This window comes from Nyctibius grandis, chromosome 8, assembly GCF_013368605.1.
Source record: "Nyctibius grandis isolate bNycGra1 chromosome 8, bNycGra1.pri, whole genome shotgun sequence".
Lineage (NCBI taxonomy): Eukaryota > Metazoa > Chordata > Aves > Nyctibiiformes > Nyctibiidae > Nyctibius > Nyctibius grandis.
Genome location: NC_090665.1, coordinates 113,552 through 130,657, shown reverse-complemented (window position 1 = coordinate 130,657; position 17,106 = coordinate 113,552). Strand labels below are relative to the sequence as shown.

General features: G+C 43.6%; 1 protein-coding gene across 1 annotated transcript in view; it reads left to right on the top strand.

The window, feature by feature from the left end:
• Positions 1-1,353: 1,353 nt before the first annotated feature.
• The window catches only part of CP (ceruloplasmin), a 21,530-nt gene continuing 5,777 nt past the window's right edge, over positions 1,354-17,106 (top strand). The window contains exons 1-15 of the mRNA XM_068407070.1: positions 1,354-1,516; positions 4,372-4,616; positions 5,831-6,043; positions 6,568-6,741; positions 7,324-7,578; positions 8,808-8,973; positions 9,412-9,551; positions 10,939-11,079; positions 11,204-11,415; positions 11,979-12,129; positions 13,358-13,570; positions 13,938-14,145; positions 15,378-15,517; positions 16,003-16,131; positions 16,711-16,817. Of these exons, the coding sequence (XP_068263171.1) occupies positions 1,362-1,516; positions 4,372-4,616; positions 5,831-6,043; positions 6,568-6,741; positions 7,324-7,578; positions 8,808-8,973; positions 9,412-9,551; positions 10,939-11,079; positions 11,204-11,415; positions 11,979-12,129; positions 13,358-13,570; positions 13,938-14,145; positions 15,378-15,517; positions 16,003-16,131; positions 16,711-16,817 (2,649 nt within the window). The 5' untranslated portion in view covers positions 1,354-1,361. The remainder of the gene's footprint in view (positions 1,517-4,371; positions 4,617-5,830; positions 6,044-6,567; positions 6,742-7,323; positions 7,579-8,807; positions 8,974-9,411; positions 9,552-10,938; positions 11,080-11,203; positions 11,416-11,978; positions 12,130-13,357; positions 13,571-13,937; positions 14,146-15,377; positions 15,518-16,002; positions 16,132-16,710; positions 16,818-17,106) is intronic.

The window sequence follows — 17,106 nt, the reverse complement described above, 5'->3', positions numbered from 1 at the left end:
CCAGGGCCCTTGGCACTGCGGTGGGCCAGCAGCCTGTCCCCGTGCCCATCAGGTGTGAGCTCTGCGCTGGCACCAGGGCCCTCGGCACTGCGGTGGGCCAGCAGCCTGTCCCTGTGCCCATCAGGTGTGAGCTCTGCGCTGGCACCAGGGCCCTTGGCACTGCAGTGGGCCAGCAGCCTGTCCGGGCACCCATCAGGTGTGAGCTCTGCGCTGGCACCAGGGCCCTCGACACTGCGGTGGGCCAGCAGCCTGTCCCTGTGCCCATCAGGTGTGAGCTCTGTGCTGGCACCAGGGCCCTCGGCACTGCGGTGGGCCAGCAGCCTGTCCCTGTGCCCATCAGGTGTGAGCTCTGTGCTGGCACCAGGGCCCTCGGCACTGCGGTGGGCCAGCAGCCTGTCCCTGTGCCCATCGGGGTGTGAGCTCTGTGCTGGCACCAGGGCCCTCGGCACTGCGGTGGGCCAGCAGCCTGTCCAGGCACCCATCAGGTGTGAGCTCTGCGCTGGCACCAGGGCCCTCGACACTGCGGTGGGCCAGCAGCCTGTCCGGGCACCCATCAGGTGTGAGCTCTGCGCTGGCACCAGGGCCCTCGACACTGCGGTGGGCCAGCAGCCTGTCCGGGCACCCATCAGGTGTGAGCTCTGCGCTGGCACCAGGGCCCTCGGCACTGCCGTGGGCCAGCAGCCTGTCCCCGCACCCATCAGGTGTGAGCTCTGCGCTGGCACCAGGGCCCTCGGTCCTCCCTCTGTGTCGCACCAGGTCAGCGCGAGGGGAAGCAGCAGCAGCCTGTACCTTGGGAAGGAGCGAGGGAGACGGGCAGGAGGTCTGCACCTGCAGAGCCTGCCCGGCGCTCGGTGGTGCCAGCGCAGGAGCAGGGACGACGGGGGAACCCGGGTCTCTTACAGCTTTGCCCAGTGCACTTACAAAAAGTTGTGTTCTTGTGCCGCACGTCACAGAAGTTATTTTCTCAGTAGTTTACAAGCTGTAGAGAGAGTGATATAGTGAAGAATGTCATCAAGGTTAAGTCTGTAAATCCATTTAAATCTACAGTGCTTTCAATTTGGCGACAAGATTCCCAGTCTGATAACAGCCTGAACGGTAATTTGCGTGATGGTAGGTTGGCAGAAATTGAAAAAATTTCTTTGAAGATTATCTGAACTGACGAGGTTACCAGAATCTTTTGTTTACTCTTGTCACACAGAGACATTGTGCAACTTTTTATTGTGTTCACCAGAGCAAACAGGAGCGGGGAGGGGGAGGTTGGGAGGGTGGGCGGCGGGAGAGACAAGAACATATAAAGGGAAATTACATGTGCCCGTCCTGTGTTTTTATTTCACATTTTCCACAAGGTTCATGAATGCAAAATGAAGCTATTCTTCCTAAGCTGCTTGCTGGTTTCTTGCTGTGGCCAAGCTGGGGCAGTGGACAGGGAGTACTACATCGGCATTACAGAGACGCTGTGGGACTATGCACCTGGCAACACCGATATCGTGTCGGGGCAGCTTTTTGCAGAAGAAGAGTAAGTAAAACAGTTTGCACTGGTTGAGTTTGATTTTACAGCATTGTCTGCTTTAGGCACTAGGGCCAGGCTGAAAACCCGGTGAAGGCAGTGAAGTGAATCACAGTGTCAGTGGATTTTCTGTCAGACATATAAGGGAATTTTGATTTTTTTTCCTGGCTTGCTTGAGAATTGCATTCCCATGCTCTGCTGATTAAAAGCATTGTAATACGTAGGTTTCTTCTGAATTTGTTGCAATGAAATATTTACTAAGTAGAGACTAGAAGATGACCCTGAATGTCTAATGATGTTTAATTTTAAATGGCTAAGGTGCCAGTGAAGAGACGACTTTTGCTGTTATATTTTTAAACGCAGAAGTTTGACAAATTTAAAACTTTCCTGTTGGACACAGGTTTCCTTTTTTAGACATTTGCTGCTGGCAGTGATCATTTTCACTGGTTCAGCAGCACAGCTGGGTCCTCCCATCCACACTGGAGAAGCTGGGTTGCTTGTTACAGGGCAAGGAGGGTCCTGTGCAGAGTGAAAGCGATAAGTAGGCTGAGGATAAGTATGGTGAGAAGGAGGGGAGCACCCTGAGGATATGAATACTCAATAAAGAAAACTCAGATATAAAAGGTATCAGAGAAATATTTGAGAGAGAAAAAAATGTCCCTTCCTTCTATTTTTTTCATTGCCTTTAAATGAAGTAGGACTATACTAAAATCAAAACAATGAAGAGAGAAATCAGAAATTAGAAAAATCTCTAAAATACAGTTCTCATTTAGTCTGTAGATGAGGGATTAGAAGATTTCCTGTGGTTTGTTTTCTCCAGTGAGAGCCAAGAATATCTCAGCCATAATCAGCCACTTCATCAGGTGTGAGATGAAGCAGTCAACTGTTTTATTTTCACTCATAAACTGAGTGATGTGTAAGACAGTGGCAGTGATTCAGCAGGCCAGTAATTCTGATAGATGGTGGAAGCAGGGCGTCTTGTCTGACAATTGCAGAGCAGTGTTGTGATACACCAAGCCACTGTTCGCTGCCCTTCCTCTGCTTTGCTCTGCTCTGTGATGACCTGCTGCATGCTAAACCAATCCCCGTTTGCCAGTGGCTGTATGCCTGCAACGGAGCCGGTCCCTTTTGTTGTACTTTTAATCTTCAGCTTCTCCAATTCTTCTTCTCCTCCTGAACCCCTCAACTATGAGGCTGTGCTTGTATGGAGATTGGTATTTATAGAGGCAGGAGGAGCAGGAGAAGGGAAGAGTGCGGTGTACCTGCTAGCAGGAGTACTCTACAATTAAATGGCAGCTGTTTAAACAGTCCAAGATGAGCCATAACACATTTGTTTGATGTAATTTGTGGCTAAAAAGCTTCATGCACTCAGACTTCCAGTAACTGAGCCTTCACAACTAAGTTTATGCTCTCCAAGTTTCATGGAGCTCTGAATTATCACTTTAATTACACTTCAGATCTGTGCTTGCTGAAGTACAAACAATTCCTTCCCTCTATGCTCAAACAATGCTCAGCCTTGTGGGAAATACTTTGCATTTTTGGGCAGTATTAACTCGCTTCACAACATGGCCTGCTGGGCATATGAAACCAGGTCAGCTTGGCTTCTCATCTCTCTCAGCAGGAGGCTGCTGAACTTCAGGCATTGTTACCCTGTCTCTGGGATTGCCTCCTCCTGGAGCAGGGTTACTTCCACAGCTCGTCCTCCTGCGATGGGCAGGGAACGTGCAGGAGGATTTGCTGTGAAAGGCTCTAGAGTTTGGGCAAACTGCATCAGCCAAGAGCAGCACTCCTGGTTTGAACAGCCGGCGCTGGCAGTTCCTCTCACCATTGCAGTTAGCGAATACAAGCACTTTTCCCACAAAGATAACTCTTCTCAGAGACTAAAATATTTAACGAGAGGTGCCTGACCCTCAGAGCAGGCAAAAGTTGGCTCCAAAGCCGTTGCCAGTTGATAGTTGTCAGAGACACCTGCAGCTGGTGGTGCTTGAGCAGCGTATCCACGATAGCTACGCAGCTCAGAGGTATTGCTGCCTCATGTAGGAAATACCACCTCCATCAGTCTCATTTTAGCTCATGGGTTAGGCTGTTTCCTCGCTAGCCAAGTTCTCATTTTTAATGTGTTTCATTAATTGAGAGGAGCAATGGTCCAGTAGATAAGGCGCTCAGTGACTGAGGCCATGGCTAGGTCCCTGCTCTCATGTGACCCGTTTGTACATTCTTGGGCTGAATCTGTGAAAATGAGACTTAATTGGGGTAAATCCATATCAAGCTGTGATGCTGTGATTCTTCATCTATGACTGGTGAGCAAGCTGAGGGCTTGGGCTCACTCATTTCAGCACTGCATGCTCCCCGCTGCCAAGCACACACTGGACGTTAGCAGCACCTTGTAGTTTTGCTCATGTCCAGACATGTTAAATGTCTTTTGCAGCTGAAAAGTGTGCTGTTCATTGCACTGGAGGAAGGACTATGCAGTCACTGTAACAGCGTGGTGATGGAAATTATTGTTTTTAACAGGCCATGGAAAATTATACAGCAGTTTAAGCATGCAAGTACAGAAGTTTCGAGCGATAAGAACTATTACGTGCCTTGTCCATACAGTCTCAAATTTGCCTGAAATTGTATCAAATACCCTTATCGTCAGTCTAAAACATACGTAGAAAAAAAGTTCAGGTTGGTGCATAATATTTAATCTCTATATGGGTGCCTAACTCTACAATAAGAGACATATTTACTCCTACACACAGATAGAGTTGTGCACAGCGCTACGGAGGCCTGGTCTTTATTTGAGCCCCTGCTGATGAACACCATTCAAATATGAGATGAGTATTTGACATTACAGATGTGTTTGTGTATTTTCTTCACAGGCAGGCTGGAATCTTTCTCAACAGAGGACCCCACAGGATAGGAAGCACTTACAAGAAGGCTGTCTACACTCAGTACACCAATCACTTATATGATGTGATAGTTGACAAACCTTCCTGGTTGGGTTTTTTAGGCCCTATCATTAAGGGAGAAGTTGGAGATTCCATTATTATTCACTTGAAAAACTTTGCTTCCAGAAGCTACACACTGCATCCACATGGTGTAAGATACACAAAGGAAAATGAAGGTAAGCTTGTATCCGTTCTGTGCCAGAATTTATCAGAAGTTGATCATTCCTCTGAGTGTAAGTGATATTCTCTCATCAAAGAGAAGACTGTTCAAGTAAATAAAGATTTAAAACACGAGACAATCAATTTAAAATAGGAGCTAAGACGTTTGATAATTTTTTCAAGTGCAAAATACAAAGCCACAAGTGGAATTCATAAAGAAAGCAATTTTAGATCAACATTTCACCTGAAATAACAGTATTTACATTTCACCTGAAATAAGAATATAAAGGCATATAAGAGATGCAGGTATTGAGGATATCCAAAGGAAAAATTGATGCTGTTGTGAAGAAATCGTTAACAGTGATAACTTACAGTTCCAAATTCTTAACACTACATTTGTATCTATTGTATATGAGATACACAAGAATTTCTTAAAATGGAGAAACAGCTCCTGCTTAGTAATAAATTAATGATGAGATAAAAGTCTGACAGCCTTTCAGATGCGCTGTGGGGGTGCCGCTGGGATTAGTGACGTCTTGCCCTTGCAATAGCTGTCTTGACGCACGGGCGACGGGGGATTTTCTGCACCAGGCGGCACCACGGTACGGTTGTTGGCAGTTCTGGTAGGGGGCCTTAAAAACAGCGAGTGAATTGTTGAGAATATGATGTTGTCTCAAAAGGATTCCTTAAAAATTTTTAATTAGAAGAATTTATGAAGTATCAGCTTAATTTCTAATGTTTCCTGAAGTTTTTCATTACAACTAATGTGTGGCTTAACACAGACACACTCTGTGGGAGCAGAGCAGTGTGTTATGTAGCAGTACATGCACTTCTGGAACAAGGTTTACATTTTTTTTTCTGTTGCTCTCATTCCAGCAACACCTGTATTCCCTGAGGATATATGCAATATTTTAGAACAGTTTCCAAGATTAATATTTAACAAATGTTTCACAAATATTTGAATTGTTATCTTTTTAGCAGCAGCACATAGTGTTCTCCTAATAAATTAAGGACTACATGTAATGTGCCATTAATCGAAGCACTCCCATGGAATTCAAAGGCAAATGAAGAGACTCCCGAAGAGAAGGGAAAGATCTACTCACCTGATTTTAAAGATTTATTTTTCCCCCTGTATTCAGATGTTCATTCCAGGTTACTGCAACATGTAGTCAACTTTAAAGCACGGCAGGTGAATGAATTGTGTTAACGGTGGCTGCGTGGCATTCTTCAGGTGCTTTTTATCCTGACAACACCAAAGATTTGCAAAAGAGAGATGATGCTGTGCAGCCTGGAGGCCAGTACACTTATACATGGGACGTGACAGAAGATCAAGGTCCAGCAGAGGGAGATGCAGACTGCATAACCAGGGTTTACCACTCCCACATAGATGCTCCAAGAGATGTTGCCTCAGGGCTTGTTGGGCCTTTAATCGTTTGCAGGAAAGGTAAGCCATAAATAAATAAGTAAATAAATACATATGCAAGGTGATTGGTAATGGTTATTGATAAATATCAGTGAAATAATTTACTGGAAGAGGAGAAGATTACAGTTAATTTTGAAATAGCAGCTTTTTGTCTTCTCAATTAGCTGCCTTTCAGTAGTATAGGAAGTAGTTTGATTTTGTGTGTGACCACAAATCTAATTTGCAGAATACTTTGTCCACAAATCCATATGAGTGCGATGTGTTCATGCTACTAATGTAAAAGGATGTGTAAACACTGATATGAGAAACAGATTCACTGTAATCTTGTCACAGGCAGTATTTATTCTTAGTAAAGCTACTTTATAGTAACGTCAAAACCGATTTTTGTTTTCTGAGCGTCTGTAAGTTTATGTGTACACTCTTACTCAAGAAAAGAGGCAAAATATGAAGTAAACAGTGACCAGCCCTACTGATACTACACTTAAAACTGATGAAAAAATAATGTCAGTTGCCAAAGACTTTGAATATACTGCTTTCTTTTTCAGATACAATGAATAAGGGCAATGATAAACACTTTGATGCTGAATTTATCCTTATGTTTTCTGTGATGGATGAAAATCTCAGTTGGTACCTAGAGGATAATATCAGGACATACTGTTCTGAGCCTTCCAAAGTTGACAAAGATGACGAGGACTTCCAGGAAAGCAATAAAATGCACTGTGAGAGAATGTTATATTAATGCTGCTTGTTACTGATATGGTGAAGTAATACTTTTGTGTTGTCTCTGTTAAAGATGAACTGTAGAGAATTTATTTTTTTTTAAGCAAGGCTTTTTCTAGAAGGATTAAGAAAGGTCCTTTTAAATTATAAAAAAATTTAAAAGTGATGGCAAATATTGTCCAATCAAATGGACAATGGAGTTGTGATATACAGTTCTTAGGGGCCAAGAACCTCTTTGCCAGTAGAGCTTCCCTGGCACTCTAGAGTTGTGTTACTTTCCTCTGTTTCTTAGCCCTGAACTCTGTACTATAATGTCGCAGTTTAGACAAACAGTGTTTACTGTTAGTGTCAGCAAAGAAGATACCTTTGGCTCTGTCACAGATCCCAGAATCACAGCAGGAACTGCTGGTCAGGAGGATAGTTGTGCAGAAGCAGCGTGTGTCTGATACAGGCTCACTTTCAGAGGTGCAGTTTTGTTTTGAGCCTCTTTCTATTTTGAAGAATAGAGTGATGGTTGTATGACACCTGCTTTTGAAGAAAAGATCTGTGAAGGTAACTGCAATAAATAACATTTCTTTCAGCAATCAACGGGTACCTGTATGGCTACCTCCCAAACCTCACAATGTGTGTGGAAGACAAGGTGAAATGGCATCTTTTTGGCATGGGTAATGAAGCTGATATCCATTCCGCCTACTTTCACGGACAGACCTTGATAGAAAGGCATCATCGAGTGGACACCATCAACCTCTTCCCAGCCACATTTATTGATGCTGTCATGATACCACGGAGTCCTGGGGAATGGCTGCTCAGCTGCCAAGTGAATGACCACATTGAAGGTACAAAATAAGTTCCAGTAATCAGAATTTTTTTTAGCTTGAGCTAACAGTTTACTGAGTCACTTTAGCAGTACTCCTGACCTGGTTATGTGCCAGATGATATTCTCCTCTAGGTAACAAAACTCTCACAGTAATTGAAATGCCTAGAATTAGATGGGCTTGAGCATGTAGCCACGGAAATCAAGGAAATTCTTGTCTGAAAGGGAAATTGCTATCAGTTGGCAGCAATTGGCACAGCTGCACTTTTGCAAGTCTCGACTTTAGACAAACAATAGCATGATGTTTGCCTCTTACTGAAGGTAATTAATTACAATTTTCTGTTTGCCAACAAAAAAGTTGGGCTCATTCCATGTTTGGGCAAGGGGCACAGGACAGGCAGGCTAACTTGCCTGCTGACAAGGACATGTTCTGGAAAGCACTTTGGCTAATAGGCAGAGATGATCTGCATTTCTCTTCCCTGTATTTCCAGTGTTTGTTAACCATATGAAATACTTAGAAGCTAATTCCACACTTTTCCATGCTCTGTATCCCTATAAGTGAGTTAGAGAAGTAATTTGTCACAAAAGTGGGAAGGAACACAGAACTCAAAATCATTCTCCAAGATTTGAAAATCCTGATATAAGAAGGAGTGTGTTTAACCTACAGATTCAACTACACAGAGGTTATAAGTTTTGAAATAGCTGTCACATCAAGCAACATCCTGATGTGGTTGAAGCATCCTGGGCGAGACTTAAATCCTACAAATTGGCCTAATTCATAGCTGTAAAAGAGCTCTATTATATTATTTGTATCTCCAGCAAGCAGATTTGCTAACAGACCTTTCTCCTGGGGTGCACAGATCCAGGGGTTTCACAAGCAAGCTGTTGGTTAGATTTAAAGGGAAGATGGTCAGCCTGGTAGCACCTGGCCCTGATGGAAGTGCTAATAAGACTGTTTCCACTCCACCCTGATCTTCTCCGTAACTACCACGTCAGCTGCAGCTTTACAAGCAGAACGGGCTTTACCACCCCTGTCTGCCTCCTGTAATACTGTGGCTGTGTTTCTACATCCTAGCTCAGCTGGCATGCATTCTTTCACATCATTCATCTTCCTTTTCAGTTGTGATTTGCGTATCCACCAATGGTATGGGGATTCTCCAGGGAAGAGAAAAGCTGCTGGAAGCAGGGAAAGAGGAAACAAAGTGCAGTTCCTTCTCCCTAGTTTTCCCTACCTCCTCCTTTTTTTTCCAGGTGGTATGCAGGCCCTTTTTAAAGTAAAAGATTGTAGGAAATACACAACAGATCACACTGAGAGTACAAAGATAAGACAGTACTTCATTGCTGCTGAAGAGATCATCTGGAATTATGGCCCATCTGCAATGAATCATTTTACAGGACAAGAATTAATTGCTGACAGGTAAATGTATCTGATTTAAAGAAGTTTTACTTTCCAAGCAGAATTGATATAAACATGCTAAATAGGGTGTATAAATATCTCTATTTAGATGTTACATATTCTTGGTGTTTGTATCTACTGTTGTTCAACTATTTGTAACTTTTATAAAAAGAAGTGTGAACGTCAGGTTATGAAATATTGACTAGAAATTGTTGTTGATGAGTCTCTAAGCGTGCCGGCTGTAAGGGCAGCACAGCATAGTGTCGTGAAGGATAATGATTCCTGCACATCCTTATATGGGACTGCATATAAGTGTGTGGCCAGATCACTGAAAGGCGACTCAAAAAACAAACTCAGCACATCATGCCTTAGAAAATAGGGTTGAGGTCCTGACTGCCTTTGTAAAGCTGAGCATTATGACTTGAACTGTTTGCATCTATGGCCATTTCTTTTACACAGTGAATCTCGCGTATTTTTTGAACAAAGTGAGACAAGAATTGGTGGCGCTTATAAAAAAGCCATTTACAAAGAATACACAGATGGTTCTTTCACTGAACATAAAAAAAGGCTCCCAGAGGAAGCACATCTTGGACTCTTGGGTAAGATATCTTAAAATTATTCCATGTCAAAGATTTATGAGAGTAGCCTGTCAGTGCCACTGGCTAGCCAGCAGTGCCTCTCTACCTCCAAGGGAGGGGCCCTCGGCTCTCCCTGACTTCTGCAGATGCTGGTGCCTGTGGCTCTCTCCAAGGGACACACCAGGGTTTAAGAAAGCTCTTGAAGGCAATGCTGTGGTGGTCCCCAGCTTGCCTGTGGGAATATGCCACGGTTTCCAAAGATCAGGCTCTGAATTACAAGGCCAGGCTAGGCAGATCTAGCCCTATTTATAACCTGTCTGCTTCTGGCATGGCTCTGGACTGAGTCTGAGGTTGGCGCTAATGTCTGTAGGTCCCTTTCCAGAGGGAGGAACTGTCCTGCATGTCGCTGGGCCTCCATGAAGAATGGGACCTGGGCAGTCGAGTTGCTGCTGGGCTGCCATGTGAATCAGGTCATGTGCCAGGGACCTGGTCTGTGGCCACACAGGCCCAGGGGCAGGTCCCCATGCAACGGGAAAAGCAACCAGCCAGTGATTGCTATAAGCTCGTGGTGATCTGTACGTTGCTTGATAGAAATGTCACAGAAATCAGGAATAAAACTCCTTAACGCCAGGTTTAGCATTCACGAGCAGGCATTACTTTATTCAGCCGAGGGACATGGGGGATCGCTCCTCCTAGCGTGCGCACCGAGGCACAAAAGCACGCTCATTATATACGTTATAGAAAAATGAATATTCATACAATTCCTGAGAAAAGCCCGCCTATTCCAAGAAACCTTATGGATATGCTAATACATTATGTAACGTCCTTGTGCATGCGTACTAAATTGGGGAAGGGGTCTTGGGTGGTCTCTGGTGGTTGTAATCCCCCCATAGTTTTTCTGTCCGCTGTATAACCCCGCTTCCACGCAAGCGCGGTTGGTGCCTTTCTGTTGACACATGCAGGTGGCTGCAAGGAGAAGATCCTGTTCTGGTTCCTACAGGATTTCTCTCTACTCCTGGTGCCAGAGCTGTGAATCAGGTCATTTAAGACACTACAAAGATGTTGTTCACAACCTTGTTTATCTTTGGCCCTTCTTTGTAATTAGTGAGGAATTTAACAGAGACCTTGGATTCTCTAAGAATAAGCACAAGCAGGAGTCAGTGATGACTCTTACTCTAAGCGTGATCAGTCCCAGAAGCAGACCCTGTCTGCAAAACGTGCAGTTAGCTTCAGAACGTACTGTTATTTTAGTGGAAAGGAAAATTATGGACAGGAAAGCTGATTCTGTCTAAAGGTTACACAGAGTAGGTCTTTTAGGGCCTACTTTTAGGGCCTACTTTGAGGCCTATTTTACTAAACCATCTCTTATCAGAAACATCTTGTAATTAGATCCTGCGCTCTTTTCTAGGCCCTGTTATCAAGGCCGAAGTGGGTGAGAGCATCAGGGTGACCTTCCGGAACAACGCCAGCCGCCCATTTAGCATCCAGCCCCACGGCGTGAGCTACCGCAAGAGCGACGAGGGGGCCTCGTACGGTGCCGCCTCCAGAGGTGGGCCTGCGGGCCGGGATCCTCCAGCACCAGGGAGCAACCTGCCGTACACGTTGATGTGTTAAAGGGGATGAAATAAACAATGTTCACTAGACATAACTCCTGATGTTGATTTCTGTAATAGGTACCGAATCTCCAGCCTCTCACGTGAGTCCTGGTGCTACGTTTACATACGAGTGGAACGTGCCAGAAGATGTGGGCCCCACAGACCGAGATCCGGACTGTTTAACCTGGCTTTATTACTCAGCTGTGGATGCGGTCAGAGACACCAGTTCCGGCCTCGTGGGTCCTCTCTTGGTGTGCAGGAAAGGAGCTCTGCTTCCCTCTGGGAAACAGGTCAGTCAAAGAAGGAAAATGGAAGCATTTGCACCATTGTAGCTGAATCTGCTTTCGCTCCCTGAGTGGTGTCCTCAGGGCCTGCCACATCAACGACCGCTCAGCACCACCCCCTTTCACATCACAGCCTCACCCATGTGCTGAGGGGAATACATAAAATGAAGACAGGGGGTTTGGTTTTTTTTTTTAAAAAAAAGCAAAATCAGTCTGGCTCCAGACAGACAGACACTGTGTTGTGAAACCACCATGGCAATGAGCAACCACAGGCATTCAAGTCTCAGCTAGGATGAGAATGACAAGAAAAATGCAGAGACTTTAGAGACCCAAACACACATTAATTTCCAGAGGTGGCTCCTGCTAGTAGGAAGAGCATTAGCAGCAGATATCTAGTCACCAGACACACAGCAATTAGAGAGCTTTGAGATTATCAGAATGGAGTATCAATGTATGCATTTACTCTACTTTGTGAATTATACTCATGAATTATTATGCACATATAATTTTTTTCTGACATTTTCTGTTCACTCATTTCTATTTCCCTTTGTGCTCTTTCTTCTCAACAGAAAAATGTGAACATGGAATTTTTTCTACTTGCTACCGTATTTGATGAGAATCTGAGCTGGTACATGGATGACAATATTTTGATGTTTACACTAAATCCTGATAAAATCGACAAAGATGATGAGGACTTCCAAGAGTCTAACAAAATGCACTGTAAGAAAATTATTAGTTAGCCAAATATTCATCTCTACAATAAGGTTTTTACTTTTGTAATCTTATGTTGGAGACTGGGAAACTGTATAGTGGCAGAGACATTTCATTTCTTTCCATTGGAAACAAAACCATGTTTGAATGAAATTCCATTTCAGCTAAATGTGGTAGTTGAAAATATAACACCAGCTGTTCAGTGTCTTGCATGGCAGTTGAGCATTAGCACTGTTATGTACTACTCTGAGCAGACAGAAGAAATTAGGTCTGTAGCCCATGTGCAACCCCTATGAATGCAACCAGGCAGCAAGAGAAAACCGACCTTTGCCCTACAGATGATGTAGCTGAAAGGAGGATTTTCACAGAATCACAGGACAGTTGAGGTTGGCAGGGTCCTCTGGAGGTGGTCTGGTCCAACCCCCCTGTTCAAGCAGGGTCACCCAGAGCCGGTTGCCAAGGACCTTGTCCAGATGGCTTCTGAATACCTCCAAGGATGGAGACTCCACCGCCTCCCTGGGCAACCTGTGCCAGTGCTCGGTCACCCTCACAGTGAAAAAGTGTTCCCTGATGTTCAGAGGGAACCTCCTGCGTGTCAGTTTGTGCCCATCGCCTCTGGTCCTGTCACTGGGCACCACTGGAAAGAGCCTGGCTCCTTCCTCTTTGCGCCCTCCCTGCAGGTACTGACATACATTGATGAGATCCCCTGAGCCTTCTCCTCTGCAGCCTGAGCAGTCCCAGCTCTCTCGGCCTTTCCCCATAGGAGAGACGCTTTCTTGTCCCTTCATCATCCTTGTGGCCCTTTGTTGGACTCTCTCCAGTCCGTCCGTGTCTCTCTTGTACTGGGGTGCCCAGCACCAGACTCAGTCCTCCAGGTGTGGCCTCAGCAGTGCTGAGCAGAGCGGAGGGATCCCCTCCCTCGACCTGATGGCGACACTTTGCCAGCTGCAGCCCAGGGTACCGGTCCCCTTCTTTGCAGCGAGGGCACATTGCTGCCCAGAGAGGTTGTGGAGTCTCCTTCTCTGGAGACATTCAAAACCCGCCTGGACGCGTTCCTGTGTGATATGGTCTAGGCAATCCTGCCCCGGCAGGGGGATTGGACTAGATGATCTTTCGAGGTCCCTTCCAATCCCTAACATTCTGTGATTCTGTGTGAAGTGTGTATTATTTAATGTGTATTGCAGAGTTAAGTAATGTGTTAATCAGGGTGGGTTTTGCTTCCTGATATCTTCTACAGCCATTAATGGTTATATGTATGGAAATCAACCTGGTCTCGAGATGTGTAAAGGAAGTGTGGTTTCCTGGCATTTGATGGGCTTGGGGTCAGAAGTCGATGTCCACGGGATATACTTCTCAGAAAACACATTCGTAACTAAAGGAACACGAAGGGATACAGCAAATCTGTTTCCACATACATTTCTTACAGCTATTATGAAGCCTGACTCTGAAGGTAAATGTCTTGTTTAAAAAATCTTGCTATTAGTTTAGAAACCATTTGCCTATAAACATTTTATGCTTAGAGGCAAGCTTTAAATAGCTGATATTTTGATCCTTTGGGTTCTAAAACTGGTCAGCAAACTTGTGTTCATAGGACGTAAGCTCTTAATGCTAAAGCCTTGGGTTTTCTAGCTTCTATGAATGCTGAATTTTATTATTACTACAAGTAGCCATACTACATTAAAAATTTGGATCTTATACGAGCAAAAGCCTGTGTCTCAGTCTCTAAACACTAAATCAACACAAGTGATGATACAATCTCAAGATCTACTAGTAACAGATTTTTGTCTTCAAGTCTTTGTTTCTTGTACGACCTCCAGGAGTTTTCGAGGTGTCATGCCTGACAACAGATCACTACACGGGGGGCATGAAACAGAATTACGAAGTGAAACAATGCCATTGGTGGAATGTGGATGTGTCTATGTATTTGCATGAAAAGACTTACTACATTGCTGCAGTGGAAGTTGAATGGGACTATTCTCCTAACAGGACGTGGGAATTTGAGCGGCATCAATACCACGAGGAAAGGTACTTTGGAATACACACAAGGGAAAAAAATGCAAAAAAGCGAAGGAGCAACTCACTTCTCTGAACCTTCTCCTCCTCCAGGCACTTCTAGACACACTTTCTTTGCACATGTATTTTGAGGGCTCACCTGAATTTGTGGTCCTTCTCCAGCAATGTTGCCATTTAACTGTGAGCCAGACAGAATGATGTTTGTGAAACAGTCCAGTATAAATCTTTTCTGGGGCAGCTGCAGATTTTCATGAATCCTGGGTAGTGCATGTGCATTCATTATTTACTGATGTTGGTACAGTCCTTTATGTGGAATGCTTAAAATGTTCATTAAGTTGTAGATACGATGACTACTTTGTCCTAATGCTTGATTACTTACAATGTGTAACATCTTTGTCTCATGTTTACCTGTACTCTGAGTAAGGTTTTTTTTCACTCCTCTCAATTTCATTAGCTTACACAAGGTAAGTCCATGACCGAACCCATTCACTATGATGAAGCTTGTAGCCTTGGTGTTTTATTCCCAGTATTTGAATCTCAATGAGAGGGAACTGATTGGATCAAATAGTTCATGCCAATTAGCAGAAGAGGCTAAACAATGAACTGATGAATTTCTATATGTTCCACATGTATAACTTCATTTGAGGTTCAAGTAGTAGATTGTAACTGCCTATATTTTTTTATTGACCTCATTGTATTTTCTTATTTTTCCTCACCTTGATAGCCCATTTCCTTGCCCTGCATACCACAGAGGACTCTGTCATAGTTCTAAGCCCAATATGGACTATGCTGTTACCAGACTTTTTTTCCCCCACTGTCTCCAGCCCTCATGATCTCAGCAGAGAATCAGTCCCTCATGTTTCATTTCAGCAAGGCACTTACACTTTACAAGTTTTAGGCTTCATTTCAGATGTACAGAAGTCACTGAGGGCTCTATTTTTTGGTATGACTTCTTGCAATTTGAAATATCTGCCAGACCAAGCACTCAGCATTGTCTCAAATGCTGTACAGACTTGGTCTACTTACAGTGTTGTTTTAACCTTCCAGGTTAAGAGAAGCCTCCCAGCTTAACAAGAATGTTTTCATCTTGAAGATACCAGTGGTCTATGAGATTACGGTTTCACTGAGCTGGATTTTTGTTTGATGGTTAATTGACACACCTGCAAAAGATGTTTTAAAATAAATGAAGACATGTACGACGTATTCTGATCTCTATTGTCTTTTTTTTTTCTTTTTTTTTCCAGCCCTGGCAATCCCTTTTTAAATAAAGAAGACAAATTCATTGGCTCAAAGTACAGAAAGGTAGTATATCGCGAGTACACGGACCAGACATTCAGTACTCCCAAAAACAGAGCAGAGGAGCAGCAGCACCTGGAAATTCAAGGTACAGTCATTATGAAGTTCATTTTTGAAACTGGGAAAAATGCAGTGAAACAAAACACAAAGTTATTATTTGAATAATACTGAGTATAGTTCTGCCCACACAAAGTGCCTAATCCTACATGGAATTGCTACTTCTTTTATTATGGTGCATTCCTTGCAAGATTACATTGCTTGTTTTACAAGAAAAAAACCCTTCTGGTTTGCTGCCTGATCATGGGTCAGTATTTTCAAAGTCAGCATAAAACTGTGCAGCAACATCCAAACTGACTTCAGATACACAGTAAATGCTCAGAGCTTTTGAAACTCAGATGCCTAACTTCAGCCACTCAGGTTGGCTTATCACAGTGAACGACATTATCCATGTATAGTTCTTAGTTGAATTATAAGCCACTGTTGTGTACTTGAACACAACAAACTCTCTCTCTTCCTCTCTCTCTGGTCTGATCTTTTGTAAAACCAAGTTAATCTTTCTTTTCAATCCAACAGGGCCGCTGCTTATGTCAAATATTGGAGATAAAATTATAATAGTTTTTAAGAACTTGGCATCAAGACCTTATTCTATACATGCCCATGGAGTGAAAACAGACAGTTCTGTTGTTGCTGTAACTAACCCAGGTATCAAAGCATGCTTGTTTATTTCCAGCAGGTAACATCAAGCCATCTAGTAAGGTTTAGCAAGCTTTCATTTTAGGATAGCAGGAAAGACTTTGGTTTTGTTTGGTTTTACCTCAGGTTCTTACATTTTTGATGCTGATTATGACAAATATTTCTACAACTAAAACGCCCTGCTAACGATTGCTATATATCCTAGCCCTTGACAGATCAGTGATTTTTTGACGCAGCGTGGCTGCACCTTTCATGAAAGCAAACAGGTTTGGCTCTGTAGGGAGAGCATAGCTTATGCTAGCTGTTATTTCAGAAGTTTGTCTGTGAACTTTGCAAAAGGTACAATTTTTTTTAATTAAATATGGTAAACTGGACAGTGCAGCCACACACAAAAAAAATAAAAGTTGGCAAGAAGAGTCAGGCATCTGCAGAAGGGAAGTAACAATAAGCTAGCCAGTGCAGTGATTGGGAGGAGGAAGTTCAAGACAAATATAAGCTGTAAGTGGAGATAACATCTGTTTCAGGATGACCTCTTATAGATCAGCACACAGAAAACTTCTCAAATTCATCAATATTTATTTAATTCAGGTGAAACAAAAATTTACATCTGGAAAATCCCAGAGAGATCTAGTTCTGAGAGAGGAGATCCACACTGCATTGCATGGGCGTACCATTCAACAGTGGACATCATTAAGGTATATTATTAATATCAGTCTAAAGGGTCTTGTCCATGACTTCAACACAGTTATACTTACAGCAAAAGGGAGATGAGTTTGAAACTCCTTCTGCTTTCTCTGTCAAGTCATTCCTCCTTTACCATATCTTTGAATTTAAATGCCTCTTGAATAATGCAAGAAAGTCAGGGCAGAATTTGAGAGTCACAGCCCTTCATGTTCTTGCTCCCTGGTTCTTCTGCTGTTGCTGTAGACCACTTCACTCAGATTTCATTCTAAAAGCTAACATTTTATTGCTTGCTCAATATCT